We start from the raw sequence: 18,415 nt of genomic DNA, 5'->3' as shown, positions 1-18,415 counted from the left end.
GCTGAAATGCTAGGGCTTTTGAAGGCTGGAGTTGGGAATGTAGGGTTTTTTCCCTTCCCTGAAAGACTAGTTTACAATCTTGTCTGTTTTTCCATCTGTACAAAAAGATATCATTTTGTTGTGCATAGACCAGCTCTCATAGACCTGGGGACATCACACCACCATGTGTTTTGTAGCATGGTAGGGAAAAGAGATTGCATCATTGAGGCACCATCTTTCCCAGAGGATGAGAAGCCAACCTATCCTGCCAGTGTAAAGGAAACTTGAATGCAGTGTGAAATAGAAGCCTGGGGGCAAAGAAATGAAACTTGCAAGGTCATATCAATACAGATTCTCAGATTCCATGAAAAGGGAGGACTCCACTATTTAGACCTAGACATTCTGATGGGATTAGAGATTTCCCACCCCACCAAGATGGCCTGATGGGATTAGTTACTAGGAAACTCCCAAGATCTGTCTGACCTGATCCCAATTACAACTAGAGGGTTAGACTCCCCTCTCCTCGGCAACACCTGATATCCTGTTCCTATTACTCTCCCAAATAAAGTGGCAGAACAGCCTCACCTGATAGGCTCCTTTTGTGCCTGCTGTAAGGCAGTGTTAAAGCCCACAAGTATATGTCTCCTTTTGTTCTGTAGAGTTACTCTAGCCAACTGGCAGCTGCTCATCAGACTTTGTAATCTTATGACTTTGCCACTAAATTAAAAGACCTTCCCCACCCCTCCCCAGTCAAAAGGATTTAGGAGGAACTACCCTGGAGGATTTTAGGCACTCTGGGAGGAGACATGCCCCCACGCTATTGAAAAACAGGTTGCCAGGCTGTAACCATTGCCCTATGGTAGGAAATTAGAGCTACCAGGCAGTTCCTTAGTACCTACCAGTTAAGAACCTAAACCAGGGGTCGGAAACCTTTTTGGCCATGAGAGCCATAAACGCCACATTTTATAAAATGTAATTTTGTGAGTACAGTGCTCACAGTGCGCTTCTATAACAGCGCCTGAAAAAAAAATGACTATGGCTCCTGCAGAAAGAGCCAGATATGGCTGGAGAGCCATACGTTGCTGACCCCTGCCCTAAACCAAATTCTTAAAAGGGCAACACACTCAACATCCAGAGAAATGTGGGGTCAGCCATAAGTATTCGAGGATTCTGGAACTTCCGGGTTACTGAGCGGCGCCTCAAGGAGCGCAGCAGGTGGGAGCCGCTCTGAGCCCCGTGGACAGTGGCGCCTTTAGTCATTGCCCCTTTAAGAGCGACATCCCGGGAGCGGGGCAGAACGCCTAAGGTCGAAGCGTTCTTGTAGTGCGCTTAGGAGGACCGAGGGGCTCCTGGCGGACAACATGCAGGCGGGCCGTTGGCTGGTCCCGGGGCTGTCCCTGGCCCTCGGGGCCGGGCTGGGGGCGGGGGCCGTGGCCTGGCTGAAAAGGAAGGCTAGCCCGGGAGTCGGAGGGCTCTGGAGCCGGCTCCCAGTGCTGCCTGTGGCGGCAGCGGCGGCGGGGCCCGTGGTGCCCGCGGGGGGCCCGAGCGAACTCGCCAAGTACGGGCTGCCGGGGCTGGCGCAGCTCAAGAGCCGGGAGTCCTACGTGCTGTGCTACGACCCTCGCAGCCGCAGCGCCTTGTGGGTCATCGAGCAGCTGAAGCCTGAGAAGCTGCGGGGCCCCGGAGACCGCCAGACCTGCGGCTTCCAGGAGGATGACTCCGTACACGTCTACCACCGGGCCACCAACGCCGACTACCGGGGCAGTGGCTTTGACCGAGGCCACCTGGCAGCCGCCGCCAACCACCGCTGGAGCCAGAAGGCTATGGAAGACACCTTTTACCTGAGCAACGTGGCGCCGCAGGTGAGCGCAGGCCCGCACCCGCTAGGCTGCTCTTGTGTCCAGCTGGGGAAACTGAGACCCAGAGGAGAGGCTGGGGCTTGCCCAGAGACACCAATTAGTGCAGTCAGATTCACCGACTTTCTGCAGACCCAAATATACAGGCCTGCCATTACCATAAACCCTTACAATGGGTTTGTTTTTTTTTCTCGGGTATGACCCTTGGTGGAAGCTGGAGTAAGTAGCCTGAAGTACCCAGTGTAGATGAATCTGTGATTTCCTTAGAATTATAGTATGTAGAGGTGGAAGGATCATAAAGATTGTTTGGCTTTGAGTCAGAACTATTGGAGAGTGGAGCTATTCTAGGCAATGCTGGTTGTGTTTGCAGGTGTGTGTTGGGCAATAAACCTTGAGCACCCGCTAGGTATGTGCTAGGCATTTTGCTAAGCTCAAGGGAGACAACATGCAAACAGTTACCTACAAACAAGCTATATACAGGATAAATTGGAAATAATATTTTAAATGATAGTACGTTTGTAGGTATTTGCAGTGTTTTTCCTGTCTTACTCTTAAGACTTTGTGCTGATTTGCCATTTCTCCCCTAATTGGCCCCTGCCACCAGGTAGTGCTTTGCCACTGCTGAGTACATCTAGTGCTTGTGATTAGAAGAGGGGATATGATTGGTGTTTGAATTCAGGAGAAGGTTGGTGAGGTCTGAAGTCAGAACATTCCGACTTGGTTCCTAATTTCCCTTCTTTCTCTTTTAGGTCCCCCACCTAAACCAGAACGCCTGGAACAATTTGGAAAAGTACTGCCGAAGTCTGACCCAAACCTACCACAATGTCTATGTCTGTACTGGTCCTCTCTTCCTACCCAGGTGAGCTCCCAGGAAAAACAAGGAGGGGGTTTCCTAACCAAGGAAGCCAAGGGGGCTTTGACTCCAGGAAGGGAGAGCTCTTGCCTGAGGATTCTCAGGACCTAGCCCCTGTCTAGGCTTCCTTCCCCACCTCTCCAATCCTCCTCTTTCTACTAAAGACTCATCTCACCTTAATACATCCAATCATTGAGATGGCCTGATTTAGTTCCCCCCAGGGAGAGAAACCGAAGTATAAATCTTCTCTCTTGCCGTATAAGTCTATACTGGTAAGTACACTGGTGACATTTTTTCTGGGCAGTTCTGTAGAATGCCTAGATGTGGGCGCTTTTAGAGAATGCCAGATTCCACTGTGAGTGTGAACTTAGTCAAATCATCCTTACTCCACTTCACCCACACATACACAGATGGTTACACCCTCAGTCTCACCATTGATCATAAGTGTTCCACATCCAGGATCAAGAATTCAGAAGCTGCTCTACTGAATCATCACTATTATTATTTTCTCTCTCTCTTTCTTTCTCAGCCTTTCTCCCTTCCACTTCTCTGACTTCTGTTCCCTCAGTGTTCATCCAAGTCACCACCATTCTTTTCTTCCCTTCTCAATCTTGACCCTTTAGCTAACCAGTCAAATATGACACTGCCTTCTAGAATCCCTTATCCCCATATGATGCTTATGCCTTGCCATATCCCAGCCTGTAGTTACTTCTTCATCTACCTACTCTATTCTGATTTCGTTTGTTGTTGAACTAAGAAGTCACATCTACTTGGAGTCCACGGTGAATCTGTTCTTTAATCTCATTTGGGCCCTTAAGGCTTTAAAGGCCTTTTACTATTTTATTATACTCCTTTTATTGTTCCTTAATTGACTATTACATTCCCCAGAGCAATTGTACTCCTCTCCAACCTATTCACTCTGAGTTTTCTATTCTCTCCTTCTCTATATATCAACATCCATTGTCATCACTCTCTTTGATTAAAGCTTCTGATGAAGTAGTGCTTCTGGAAAAGACCAACTCAAATACTTCCACCTTTGATTCCATCTTTTCCTATCTCATCCAGCAGGTTCTCCCTACACTCATGCTCTCCACCTTTAATCTTTCTCTGAAGCCTACAAACATGTCCATTTCTTCTCCATCCTTAAAAATATCTTCACTTGACCCTTCCATCCTCCCTTAAACTGTCAAACTATAGATCTCTCTTTCTCAGCCAAAATTCTGGGAAAAAAATTTGTCCACACTCTTCCATTTTCTTTCATTGTTTAACTCCTTATAATTTGGCTACTGTTCTCAACACTCATCTGAAAATGTTCTCTTCAAATTAGCAATGATCTCTTTTTAATTGCCAAATCAAGAGCTTTTCTCATCCTGCTTTTCTTGGATTTTCTGTGGTATTTGACACTATTGACTACTGTCGCCCCTGGATTTTTGTGACTATCTATCCTGGTTTTTCTACCTTTCTGACTGCTAAGTCATCATCCATATCCTGCCCCAAACTGTGGGTGTAAGCTAAGCTTTTGTCTTGAGGAGCCAGATACCTCTCCTTATATCTTCTTTAGTTCTGTGGAGGATAATCACCCTGGTATAAAAGCTCAGGCTTCTCAATTTTGCCTCCACAAAATCTGAGGGAATTAGGTAGCGTAGTGGATACAGTGCTAGATTTGGACTCAAAGACCTCAGTTTAAATCCTGATTCAGACATCTACTAGCTATATTCCCCATGGCAAGTCACTTAACCTCTTTTAGCCTCCGTTTCCTCATCTGTAAAATAGAGCTAATAACATCTACTTCTTGGGATGATTGTAAGAATAAAATGAGATTAATCATGTACACTGTCTTTAAATTTTAAAATGCTATATAAATACCAGCTCTTCTTATTCTCATATCAAACCCTCTTCATGTGAGTAAGTCACATGGCCATCCCTTGAATTCAGGGTATCATCATTTCTTACCTGGACTAATTCTGTATCTTCTTAATTGGTCTCTGCCTAGACTCTAGGCCCTAGAATCTCTCTTTGCATTTTGCCCTCTCCACAGCTGTCAGTCCTTTTCCAAAGCACAGGTATGACCTTGGCACACCACTTCTCCAGAAGTCCTCATGGCTTCCTGTTGCCTTTAGGATCATATCCAGCCTCCTCTGTTTGGCATTTAAAACTCTTCACCCTTTGGCTTCACCCTACCTTTTCAGCTTTGTTATACCACCATCCCCTTCACACACTCTGTGTGCACCAGCTAAACTGGCCTCCTTGCTAATTGACTTTCCACTGCCCATCCTCAAGCTTTCACACAAGTCTTATCCATCCCCATGCTGGAATGCCTTTTTCTTCTCCCCAGCCCTTTAGAATCCCTGGTCTCCTTCAAGCTTCAGTTCAAGCACCACCTTCTGGGATTTTTCCTGATTCCCCTTCCCCCAGTAGTTTGTCTCTATTTAACTACTTTAAATATTTGATAGAGTTCACTTAAAAAGTCCATCTGATCTGGAATTTTTTTCCTTTAGGAGTTCTTTTATGGCTTGTATAATTTTCTTTTTCTGACATTGAGTTATTGAAGTAGTCTTTCTTTTGTTAATCTGAGTAGTTTATATTTGTAAATATTCATCCATTTTTCCTTAAGTTACCAATTTTGTTAGCTCATAATAGGCAAAATAGTTTTTGATAATTTCTTATTTTTCCTACTTAATTGTTGTGAAATTTCCTTTTTCATTTTTGATTAAAAAACAATTTGATTTTCCTTTTTTCTTTTTTTTTTTTTATAAATTAGCTATAAAGAACCAATTCAATATTTTTAAATTTTAAACTACATTAATCTCAGTTTTTAGAATTAGTAATATTTTGCTGAGTTGAGGGGATTGATGTGTTCTTTTTTATGTTCAGATTTGTTAGATTTGTTCCTAATTCTTATATTACCTTTGGAGATACAGATTTTTTCCTAAAAAATGCTTTAGCTACATTACATGAGTTTTGATAACTTATCTATTACGATTTTCTGTGAAATTTTTTGTTGTTTCTACAGTTTGTTCTTTGACACAACAGTTTTTTAGAATTCTTTTAGTCTTCAATTACCCATTAATCCTTCAAAGGTGCTTTGTTTAATATTTTTATTTAGGATTTCTACTTTTCTACATTTTTGGTGAAGTCTTTTTCACCCTTTATGTGGTTGGCTTTTTTAAAGGTACCCATGCATGCATAGATGAAGTATATAAATTCCATTCTATTCCCATTTAGTAATAGCCAGAGATTAATGATAACAACAGTGATAGCTAGTGTTTATATAATGCCTACTATGTGCACTTGCTAAATGCTTTACAATATTATCTCTTTTGATCCTCATAACAACCCTCAGAGGAAAGATGCTCTTATTTCTAATTTTTCTAAAGTACTACTCAGATCCTTAATTATTTTTGCTTGTTCAGCTTGTGATCAGATTTGTCTAGATCCATAAATATATTGAAGTTTTTCAATATTATAGTCTTACTAAATATTTTTCTCTTTAATTTGATTAACTTTTTCTTTTAAATATTTAGGTATTGGGGGCAGCTGGGTAGCTCAGTGGAGTGAGAGTCAGGCCTAGAGACAGGAGGTCCTAGGTTCAAACCCGGCCTCAGCCACTTCCCAGCTGTGTGACCCTGGGCAGGTCACTTGACCCCCTTTGCCCACCCTTACCACGCTTCCACCTATGAGACAATACACCGAAAGTACAAGGGTTTAAAAAAAAATAAATTAAGCAAAAATGAATAAAGACAAAATGCTATCTCTACAACCAAAAACTATCCATTTATAAAAAATAATATTTAGGTATTTTACTATTTATTGTGTACATATTGATATTGATTTGTTAATAGTGCCTTTAAACATAATTATCTCTTTTTATTATGTCCATATTTCCTGTAGCCCTATCTGAAATCATGTTTGCTACCTATCCTTTTGTTGCTGTTGTTGAAGCAAAAATTGTTTTCTTTCCAATGCCTTATTTTGTGTGGACCTTTATGTTTTAAGTATGATTCTTGTAAATAATTTATTATTGGATCCTGTTTTCTAATCCATTCTGCTCTCTTCCATTTTATGATTGTGTTAATGCCATTTGTGTTCATGATTAGATTATGTATTTCCCTCCATTCCATCCTCTTGTAATTATTCCTCTTTTTGCCTCCATTCTTATTTTTACAAATAAGTAAATTTGTCTGACTTCCGGTCTATAAAAGAAATAGTCTTTTTGATACTCTACTGCAGTACTTCTGTTCCCTTTGTCCTGAGAATTCTCTCTTGTTTCATTTCTTCCAAATATTCTTATGATCCTTATGTCCAAAACATCCTGAAGCTCTCTTTTTTGTGGGGTTGCTTTCTTCCTTGCTATTTATCTTGCATTCTAAAGTTTTTCCTCATAGTATTTGATGCTTTTCTTGGTTTCCTCACCACTTAGTCTCAGTTTCTTGATTGGGGGGGTGGGCTGTGCTTGACTCAAGCTCTGCTCCTGCACTTTTAAATTTTGCAGTGCTCTTCTCCTCCTTTCTTTTGCTGCAAGGCACAACTTTTGCTACTGTGCTCTGGGCTACCTCTGAGCTAGACTTTGCTTGAGGACTCTCTTCCTTTTCTGAGCTCTTAGTGAAGGACAAGAGGGCTTCTCCTACTCTGCTCTGACTAGGGCCCTTTCTGCTGTGGGTTCAGGCCTACCTCTACTCTAGGTGCTGTTGGGTTCTAGGACCTCTCCCTTGCCTAGTTCTGCTCAGAGCCCCTCTCTAGATATTATGAAATTACTCTGTACTCCACTTTTCACCCATTCCAGCTTATCTTCTTGGGATTTCTGCAGAATTCATGAGCTACATAGGGGATTCTCCAGGCAATTCGATTTATTCCTCTTAAAACTAATGCATTTTTAAGCTTTAATGGGAGTATGTGAAGGGGATGAGGTTCCTGTAGGTCCTAATGTGCCACCATTTTTCCCGTAATACCCATTAACTCTGTTTATAGAATGAAGTAAATGTAAAACTAATCAATGCATCACAGTTACTCAATATGAAGCAAATGCATAAATAATTTATACATCTCAGTTCACCTGGGTCCCATTTTCCTATCATCATACATAGTGTCCAGGGGGAAGAGTGGGCACATACTTAGAGAAACCAAGTAGAGAGACATACATAGGTGAGTACAACCTACCTGCATGAGCAACTCACAGTCCTGAATTGTAGGTCTTTATGTTCTTGGTCTCTTCTGGACAGGCTGCCCTTTGTGAAGATAATTCTCTCATCTAAACCCTTTCTGACCCTCATTGTTCTGTTAGGCAAATCATTTCTCTTCTGTGGCTGAAAGAGTGGCAAGCCCTTTTTATTCATATATTTCCTTAAAGTGGCTCTGATATAGTGTTTTTGTGATGATAAGCAGCTCCCTTAAGCCAAAGAACTGCCAACTTTTCTGGCTAGGTCTCTGGGCAGTGTAGACAAGCCCAGCCAACTCTTTATCATCTAGTCAGTTTCAATTTCTGCCTTCTGTAGAGCAGCTGCAAAGCCAGTGTATTCCTCTTTGCTTTTCTTTTTTAAACCAAAAGAAAGTAGCCAGGGTCTTCTCATAAATTTCCCTTTGCTACAAACAGAAGGGTTCCTAACTGACTGCAAAGGGGTGATTCTCTTCCAGTTGTCACACTTCCAAGCACGGCAGCTAAAGTCTTCCTTTTAGCTGGTTTCTTGGCCAGGTATTCTCACATAGTTCCTGTTGTCAACTTAACTCTTCTCCTATTGGGTTTTTCAATATTCAGTGGCTTAGATCAGAGTTTTTCCTTTATGAGGTAACTCATAAAAATCTACTTCTCTTAGTTAAAAAATTTTTTTTAATTCAAACATATTTTATTTTCTCAATTACATGTAATAACAATTTTCAGCATATGTTTTCTGAGATTGTAAGATCCAAATTGTTTCCCTCCCTCCTTTCCCTCTCCCCTCTGGGAGATGGTAAACAATTTGATCTGGATTATATATGTATTATCACGCAAAAAACCATACTTCTGTATTGGTTATCGTTGTAAGAGAATACTCCTATAAAACCAGAATCCCAAAATAAAACTATAGATAAACTAATGTGAAAGATATACTTTAACCTGAATCTGAATCCAGTCCTTTTTTCTTTGGAGGTGGATAGCATTCTTTGTCATATGTCCTTTAGAATAATTGTTCCAGATCACTGTGTTGCTGCACCTCTCTTAGCTTTGACACCAGTAGCCTATATTTGATCATCATACAAACAGTTTTTTTTTTCACTTTGTGATTTTAAGTTTGCATGTTCTAAAACAATTCTGTATTAAATACCCTAATGCCTCTTTTCTCAAATAGGCTCTAAGTTCCCTTTATAGTTCTTCTTTGGCTATTCTCATATTTAATAGGACGACTATTGCTTCACACATAGATTTTGACAGTTTTTCAAGCATCAAAGTTTTTTCTACTTCTTTCAACAACGCAGGTGTTTATCTCTGAAAGGGTCATTTCTTTATGTCCCTTACCTTTTGATTTAATACTTTTTCTTTTCACAATAGTTCATTTTCTGCCTCTTTCAATAACTAATTGGCTAACATGCAAAAGGAACTATTTAGTATTTATTTATATTTGTACAGATTGTCTTCCTCAATAGAATGTAAACTCCTTGAAGGCAGGGACATTTCTACTTTTGTCTTTGTCTTCCCCGTGATTAGCCCAGTGACCAGCACATAGTAAGGGCTTAATAAATGTTTGCTGACAAATGATTCAGTTGCCTTCGCTGGGCTTCAATTTCCTTGTCTTTAAAATAAGGGAATTTGACCAGATGGTAGTGCTTGAAAGATGTTAGTAGGGGAGAGGCCTGGAGAAGCATATACCAAACGATGCCAAAGCCCTAAAATGCTGGAATACCAGGAAGGAGTACAATAAGCTTCCCTTCCTGACTCTGCCTCCCACCTCCCTGGGCCAAAAAACCACCACTACCACCATCATCACAGAAAATCCCCTTCAAACATATAAAAAATGTACCAATCTGAACCTTGGTGGGAAATTTCAAGAAAAAGTCACAGCAAGTTTTTTTTTTCCATTCCTGGTCAGCATAGGAAGAGACTGAGAGAAGCATTCAAGCATAGGAAGAACCTGTGAACCAGAGCAAGAGTTGGTACCCAAACCTTACCAGGGAAGTGAATGCAAAGTACAGGAATAGGTGCCACCTAGAAATTTTGTCACCCAGTCCACAGACTGAGGATGAGTTCCAGGGAAGGCAGAGCTTTAGGTCCTGATGTGGCTCAGAATCTGGGATGAAAATGGGAATTTGATTTCCAACTTCTAGCACTGTCTGAAAGCTGCAGAGAAATAACCAGGACAGAAATCTTGCAGTTCTATCTGTGGTGAAAATTTATCACACCAATCTAGAACTCCAAGCTAAATAATAGGTTTATTGAGAGGAGGCCCACCTCACAATAAAACTGGACCCTGGTCTCATCAGAACCAAAAACCCCGAGCCTTAGAAGATGGCCTTTTTTTAATAGAGAGAAATGTTATGACATAGTGACAAGTGATACGAAAAAAGATAAAGATGCTTATATCTTTCACATAGATGGTTCTTGATTAGTGACTGCAAGTACTGATTAAGCTAGTGAATGCAAAAGAAGATCACTTTGGGTGGTACCTTAAGTCTGTTATTATTGCTGACCTTTCACTGCACATAAGTTCATGTAGGTCTTTCTAGTTCTTACAGAAATCAAACATTACAGTATTCCATTACCATCATATACCACAATTTGTTCAGCCATTCCCCAATCGAGGGACATCCCTTCATTTTCCAGTTTTTTGCTACCACAAAGAGCGCAGCTATGAATATTTTTGTACAAATGGGTCCTTGTCCAGTTTTTTTTTCTCTCTTTGAGATATAAACCCAGTAGTGGTATTTCAGCTGAATTTCTGAACTAAGTTAAGAGACAGAGAATCATGACTCAGACAGTTATAGGACAAAATCAATTGCCAATAAGAAAATTATACAGAATCAGTTTAACCTTTTCAACTCAAAAACTTGCAGGAACAGTATAGCTAAATCTAGAGCTTCTGGAAAGCAGCCAGGAAAAAAAAAATCAAGTACTTAGGATCCACATAAGGATCCTATATGATTTAGTAGCCACTAGTACAAAGAAGCAGAGAATTTGGCCTGCCTACAATATTCCTGAAGGCAAAGGATATAGACTCATAGTCAAGAATTTACCTGGCAAAATTAGTATGTTCCTACAGGGGAGAAAAATGACTAATGGAAATGATGGCCATCTAAGCATTCTGGTTGTAAAGACCAGTGCCACAAAGAAACTTTGAAGTTCAAGCATAGGCATTAAGAGAATCATAAAAAGGTGAACATGAATAAACAAATATAAGACACTAAACAAGGATAGACAGTTTACATTCCAATATGGGAAAAGGATACACATATCACCTATCATCAAGACTCAGAGGGAGTCTAATTAAGACAAAATCTGGGAATACTAAGTATTAGTTCCAAGGCAGAAAATGGGTAAGGACTATGCAATAGGAGTTAAGTGACTTGCCTAGGGACACACAACTAGGAAGTATCTGAGGCCAGATTTAAACCCAGGCCTGTCTGTCCCCATGCCAGACTCTTACACTGATTTACCTACTTGCCCCTTATGTCTAGATAATCTTTTTTTTTTTTTTTAAACCCTTACCTTCCATCTTGGAGTCAATTCTATATATTGGCTCCAAGGCAGAAGAGTAGTAAGGGTAGGCAATGGGGGTCAAGTGACTTGCCCAGGGTCACACAGCTGGGACGTGTCTGAGGCCAGATTTGAACTTGGGACCTCCCGTCTCTAGGTCTGACTCTCAATTCACTGAGCTACCCAGCTGCCCCCTCTAGATAATCTTAAAGAGACAAGTGAAAAGAATGGGGAAGAGAAATACTGAGGGTAGGATATTAGGGGAAATTATGTCAGGGTGCATAAGCAGACAAATATATAAATAAAGAAGGGGGCAGAGTGGGAGTTGTGGAATGGAGTGGTTGATAAGCCAAACTCTCATCTTACCTGATCAAAAGATATATTCTTTTATCTCCAGGGAAATAAAGGGGGGAAAAGGGAGAGGGAGACAGTGAAAAATGTAAGAAATAAAATAGATATAAAAGGATAGATTTAAAAATATTATGGTTTTTAAACATTTATTAACAGCCATTAGAAAAATGAAGCCACGTGCCATATTAAGAGTTAGTTTGAAGGAACCGCCATACCTCCACCACCATCCTCCTGTCTATATGATTACATAAGAGGAATCATGGGAAATGTAGTTTGAAAGAGCCCTAAATGTCCACAAGAGGTCAGGGACCTCAAAATTAGTTCAAGGACTCCCAAATTTCCAATATCACAAATTAGAGGGAGCGTAGATTAAAGGAAAGATTAGACTTAATCTCTTAAGAATATAAAAATTGTTTATAACTTTTTGAGGGGGCAAAGAATGGGAATCTGAGGTGGGGGGTGCCAACAAACAAAAAGAATGGCTGAATAAGTTATAGAACAAGGTGCTCTATAAATGCTTATTCCTTTTCCTGTACATCCCAATGATTCTGAATCCCCAGCTGCCGTTGGCCAAACCCCACTCTTGATCACTCACTGACTGCTTCCTTGTTCCCTTTCTTCTCAAAAGAAGGTGCCCAGCAATTCCACCATGCTCTCTAGAATGCCTGCTCCTTAGATAACTGATTAGCTCTCATCATAAACCATTTTCTTTCTAGTCCCTTCCTTCTTCTTGCCCTTGAAGACTTCTCAGTCTTCACTGAGACCTGGCCCTTTCCTGATGACACAATTTCCCCGGCCACCCATTCTAGCACTGGTTGTACTTTTACTTGTATTCCCCAACTCCTCACGATGGGGAAGTTGGGATACTCTTTGCTCTCCAACTGCTACTTTCAGGCTCTCCCTCTACCACCATCACTGAATAACCTCTCCTTTGAAACTCATTCAGTCCACATTTGTCATCAAATCAAGATTCTGCTGACCATTATCTACCAATCTCTGAGGCATTTTTATTTTCTTCCTCAGGACCTAGTGTTCAGTCTTTTTCTTTCCTAACTCCTGCTTTCATATTCAACATACATATTGGTACTTCCTCCAACATCTAATTTAGCCACTCCTCAATCCTACCTCAGCTACGGAAAGAAAAGTCCTATTATTAATCTTTCTATCATCTACAAATGCTTCATTTCCATGTTTAATAGCTCTGAAATTTCTTTATCTGACTCAATCTCTTGTCATTTGATGTCCTCCTCTGCCTTGCAATCCCCAAACCTGTTCTTCATTTTTACCAAGACCTCTAATCCCTCCCCACTTCATTTCTTTCCCAAGCCATCAATCTTACACTAGCCACACTCCTTCCCCATCCCATCTTGACCACTTGGTAGGCCAGTTCAACTCCACATGGTCCTCTCCTCTTGGGTTCTTTGCCCCTTCGTCCTGTTGTAGACCTTGACTTGGCAGGCCTCAGCCTTGGATAGTTCTCACTCCCCTTACTGCTGTGCTGCTGAATGGACCTTCTCTTCTGAGCTTCCCCACTTCTTATTACTGTTAAAAGTGCCACCATCTTCTCAGTCATCCAGCCTTGCAGCTTAGGTGGCATCCTCAACTCATTGTCAACCTCCGTATTTGATCATTTGCCAGATCCTGTTGTTTTTACCTTTATAATGCCTCCAGTATATGTCCCCTTCTCTCCTTTGCCACTACTACTACCATTATCACAGTGCAGGCCCATATCCGTCACCTCATCCCCAGGCTGTTGCAATGACCTGCCCACTGGTCTCCCTGTTTGCATTCCATCCTTTACTCAGATTTCTAATTGATCTTTGGAAAGTATAAGTCTGGACCTGTCAGCTGCCCTCCACCTCCCACACCTCACCCCATCCATTTAACACCAGTAGCTTCCTATTACCTCCAGGAGAAATATAAAATCTGCTGTTTGGCGTTTTAAATCATCCTCTTCCTACGTTTCCAGTCTTCTTACACCCAACCACATCCTTGTTCCTCACATAAGACACCCCATCTCCTGACTGCTCATTTTCATTTACTGGTTCCCATGGCTGGACTCTCTTCTTCATTTCCTCCCTGTGGCTTTCCTGATTTCCTTCAAGTTTCAGATAAAAGTCCACTTTCTGCAGGAAACTTTTCTCAATCCTCCTTAATCTTGGTGCCTTCCCCCTGAAATAACCTCCAGTTTTATAAAATAGCTATGTAGATATTCATTTGCATATTTTTGTTTTGCATGTTTTCTCACCTATTAAATTGTGAGCTCCCAGAGGGCAGAGACTTGTCTTTTTCCTTTTTTTGTGTATACCCAGTATTTAGTACAATGCCTAGCACACAGTAGGGACTTGATAAATGCTCATCGATTTGATTATAAGCTTTGAAGGCAGGACCTGAGTCCATTGTTGTGACACTAATAAATGTGTATTGATCTTCTTGATCCATTGCTTTTCCTATCTTTTCTGCTCTGTCCAGGAGGGAAGCAGATGGCAAGATGTATGTGAAGTATCAGGTGATTGGCAAGAACAATGTTGCAGTGCCCACCCACTTCTTCAAAGTGCTGATCCTGGAGGCTCCTGGGGGGCAGATCGAGCTTCGTTCATATGTGATGCCCAATGCACCTGTGGATGAGAATATCCCATTGGAACGCTTCCTGGTTCCAATTGAAAGCATCGAGCGGGCCTCTGGGTTGCTCTTTGTGCCCAACATTCTCACCCGGACGGGCAACCTGAAGGCCATTGCCTCTGGGGCTAAGTGAAGGCATTGAGGGCTCTGGAGAGGGACAGAATAAGGGGCAACTCAGTACAGTGGATAGAGTATTGGACAGAGCAATGGGATTTCGAGTCCCAGCTCTGCTGCTTGTCATCTGTATGACTTTGAGCAAGTCATTTCCCCATCTGTATAATGCCAGAATTCCTAGGGCTGGTGGGTACTTGAACCTTCCCTATGTTTTCCTGGGCATCCTTGGAGGCTTAAGGGGTTGGGAGGAGTTTGATTCTCTTGGCTAGAGGTGCCTTCCTCCTGAGTACCTAGGCTTGTCCTTGGTCCTGATTCTAGGGGACAGATCTGGCTAGGGCTCTTCAACTCTGTTGGGGGAGATCTGTCTTTCCTAAGACTGTTTCAGGGGATTCTTGGGCACCTGATGTTTGGGTAGGGGAGAGTCAAACATTGTGGCTTATATTTCATAGAACCTACTTTTAGTAGGCTAGAGGGGATACCCCTTCTACCCCTTGAAGTAAAATTTCATCTTTGTAATAAAGAAAAGGTTTGCTGCTACTCATTGGTTGTGATCTGTGGCCTATTGGACATGGAGGGTGGGCAACTAGATACATTTAGCTAAGAGGATCAGAAAATCCCAAGAACTCTACAGCTTGTTAGAGTCAGCCAGCACCATTGGGCACCTTCATCACACTTGGGAAACCCCGCTCTGTTTTCATCCCTGCTGCCTGGGGCTGGAAGGTCTTTGGGTCTTCTGGCAAAATCATTTTGTCTTTTTGAGCTTCATTTTCCCATCAGAAATGAGAGGGTTGGTAAGACAAAAAGAATTTTTTTAAATTTTACAGTGTTCAAGCATAGTTATGGTAAAAATTCTATTTCTCCAATCTATACCAAGTTACTAAGAAAATATGTATCAGAATAACAACATTTCTGTGGAGGTCAAGGGTAAATTTAGAGTTGGGTAAAGTAAAAGAATTCAATTGAGGAACAAAAGGTCAAGAATATCCAAGAAATAATGAAAAAGTAGGAAAGAAGTTGGTTTGGTATTGCCAGATCTCAAATTATTCAAGTAGAAATGAACAAATCTGTTTAGTATGGGACAAAAGAAAATCTCAGTGGAATATATTAGCTAAACAAGACTTAGAAGGGACACCATGCTTTAGAATTTGATGAACAAAGGACACCATTCCCAGAATCATTTTGGGGAACTTCCTCCAGACCCAGTCCATTAGCCTTGAAGAATAATACTAGCCTTGGCATTTTCTGGAAATACCTCTCCTTTTCAGAATGAGAATAAGGTTGGGATTACTGAATAGACAGTCCTGGGAGGGGGCAAATGTTAAGTCCCCAAGAAAAGGCAGTTCAAATTTCTGCTTGAACACAAAGTGATGAGGGGCTTGCTATGATGTGGAGTCATTTTTATTTTTGAAGTAATTTTTTTATACAAAAAGGATTGTATCTTACATTCTATGTCTTAATAGCTCTTAATGTTCGTGTTATTGAGCAGAAATCTGCCTCTGTAACTTCCTGTGATTGGTTCTGGTTTTACTTTTTTTAAGCTACAATGAACAATGTAACTGATGTTTAGATCTTTTCTAGGTTAAACATCCCAATTCTTTCAACTCTTCCTCTCAAGGGTCATGGTATTGAGTTGTCTCAGCATGCTGTAAATCACTGACTGAGGTGATGATGGGTCCATCAGCTCATTTGCATGTGAATTATGAAGGAAATAGCTGTTAGATGACAAGTCAAGTAAATATTTGGGGACTATGGAAAAATTATTTAAGTACTGGTAGCCATGCCTGATAGAAATACAGAATTTTAAAATTTCACATTTTTGCTCAGAGATAGATTACTGTTTGCAAGGAGATTCTGGTTTGAGGTTATTAGAAGCATAACATTGCGAGAGGAGAGAGGAAGGATGGGAAATGATTTAATGAATATAGAAACAGGAGAGGAGACTGTCCTGAACACAAGGGGAGCTGATGGGAGCTGATCCAAGCTGACAGTTGGAATCTACAGCTGGTCTTTTGGCATAGAAATAGTGCTTTGCTGAAAGCTTATTGGCTGGAGAGAAACATAAGATTGCCCTTTAGCTCCTTTTAACCTGAGAGGTGGAGACCTTTTGGAGGCATTCTAGGTCCTATTCTGTCCTCTCTTGTTTTAGCAGGGGAATAGAGGAAGAAAGATAAGCTTTGCATCTACTTTGCTATGAGATGGTGGCTTTTTGCTAAGAGTTGATTAGTTAAAACCGAATCTCCTATTTGAGGAGCTAGGTGGCAAACTAAGTTTACACAGCTTGAGAGGGGAAAAGTACTTGAAACAGATCTCTTAGAGCTTTGCAGTTTTCTGGTTTTAGGGAATTGCTTTTCACTGAAAGAACACTCTTACTATCCTGTCAAGTGAGCTTGCCATTGTTTCAGTGACTGCAGAGAGCAGAGAAGCAGTTTTGGTTAGCAAGAGACCTGTGAGGACCAGATAGCGGGAAATTTTGCCAGCAGGTGACTTATGGTGCAGCGGGCACCATCTCTAAAGAGACTACAGACATTTTGGCCCACTTTCCAGCTATGAATTGCCCTAAACATGTGGGTTTCTCTATTCATATGCCTCTGCTAAAGTGTTTTTAAATATGTGCCCACTCTCCCCCACTAGCACAATGCATTGGTGGGAAAGTGTGACCTGGGTTTATGGATGGGCTGCTACATTTCAGACATTTCTGCTGCTCTTTTTGAGTAAACATTGATTATCTTGCTTTCTGTTGAGTAAATGTTATGATTATGCATGCAGAATAAATGTTTTGATTATTATTGCTTTTGCCTTGTCATTTAGTAAAAGTTTTATCTCTAAGAGTCAATAGTGTCAAAGTGTTTGATTTTGTGTGAATTGTAAACTCTCCTTTGTGGGGCTCAGGAGCTCCAGTGTCAGTTGAAGGAATGTATCTAGAGCCATCCCTAGTACTCTGAGAATTCAAGTACTCACTGCCATGGTTCTGGCTGCTTTCTGGGAACATGACTTTTTTTTTATTGAAAATTTTTATTTAACTAATTTAGAATATTTTTCCATAGTTACACGATTCATTTTCTTTCCCTCCCCTCCTCTCATCCCCCTCTAGTAGCCTACGAGCAGTTCCACTGAGTTTTACATGTGCCATTGATCAAGACCTATTTCTATATTATTATTTGCATTAGGGTGATTGCTTAGAGTCTACATCCCCAATCAGGTAACATGACTTTTTTTTTTAAACAATTTTTTTTAAAATTTTTAAACCCTTAACTTCTGTGTATTGACTTATAGATGGAAGAGTGGTAAGGGTAGGCAATGGGGGTCAAGTGACTTGCCCAGGGTCACACAGCTGAGAAGTGTCTGAGGCCGGATTTGAACCTAGGACCTCCCGTCTCTAGGCCTGGCTCTCAATCCACTGAGCTACCCAGCTGCCCCCCGTAACATGACTTTTTGAAGTGAGTTCAGGTGGAATCAATGAGCCAGGCCCAGCCCAAGAAGAGAGGATGGAAGGGATCAGTATTATTCCCAACAAATAGGTGGTCTCATCCAGGATTTATTGGGGTGCCCTTTGTATTGGTAAGGACTCACTGAATTTTCCATTCAGGATCCACCAGAGAAATATTTAATATTTTTAGGGGGCAGCTTTCCAGTTTTACTTTTTAAGTGGACCAATTAGGGGATGTTTATAGGGATCATGAATTTGAGCCTAGAAGGTACCTGAGAGGTGAGCCCAACCTCATTTTCTACAAAAGCAAAGTGAGACACAAAGAGGTTAAGTTGCCCAGGTAATTGTAAGAGGGAGATATAGATATTTTATAGATACATATTTAAGGTGTGGCTGCCAGGAATCAATAATTCAGATTGATTCCATAATTAAAATAGACCCAAGTCAGGATCAGGTTTAAGGTAGTTTATTTACAATTAGGAAGGGTAGAAGGTAGGGAAATAGAGGGAGAGGCTAGTCCGGACCTGCAGAGGCCCGGACAGAGAGAGCAA

The 18,415-nt window shown here is 41.2% G+C and overlaps 1 protein-coding gene across 1 annotated transcript; it reads left to right on the top strand.

Annotated features, from left to right (window-relative positions):
• The first annotated feature begins 1,290 nt into the window (after positions 1–1,290).
• On the top strand, positions 1,291–17,223 carry ENDOG (endonuclease G). The gene is made up of 3 exons (XM_044664016.1): positions 1,291–1,841; positions 2,585–2,694; positions 14,174–17,223. Exons 1-3 carry the CDS (start codon positions 1,341–1,343, stop codon positions 14,454–14,456), a joined length of 894 nt encoding a protein of 297 aa, XP_044519951.1. The 5' UTR covers positions 1,291–1,340; the 3' UTR covers positions 14,457–17,223.
• The last annotated feature ends 1,192 nt before the right edge of the window (positions 17,224–18,415 follow it).

This window comes from Gracilinanus agilis, chromosome 2 (genome assembly GCF_016433145.1).
Source record: "Gracilinanus agilis isolate LMUSP501 chromosome 2, AgileGrace, whole genome shotgun sequence".
In the NCBI taxonomy this organism is placed as follows: Eukaryota; Metazoa; Chordata; class Mammalia; order Didelphimorphia; family Didelphidae; genus Gracilinanus; species Gracilinanus agilis.
Note: the sequence above shows the minus strand (reverse complement) of the source record. Positions and strands in the feature narration are given on the sequence as shown.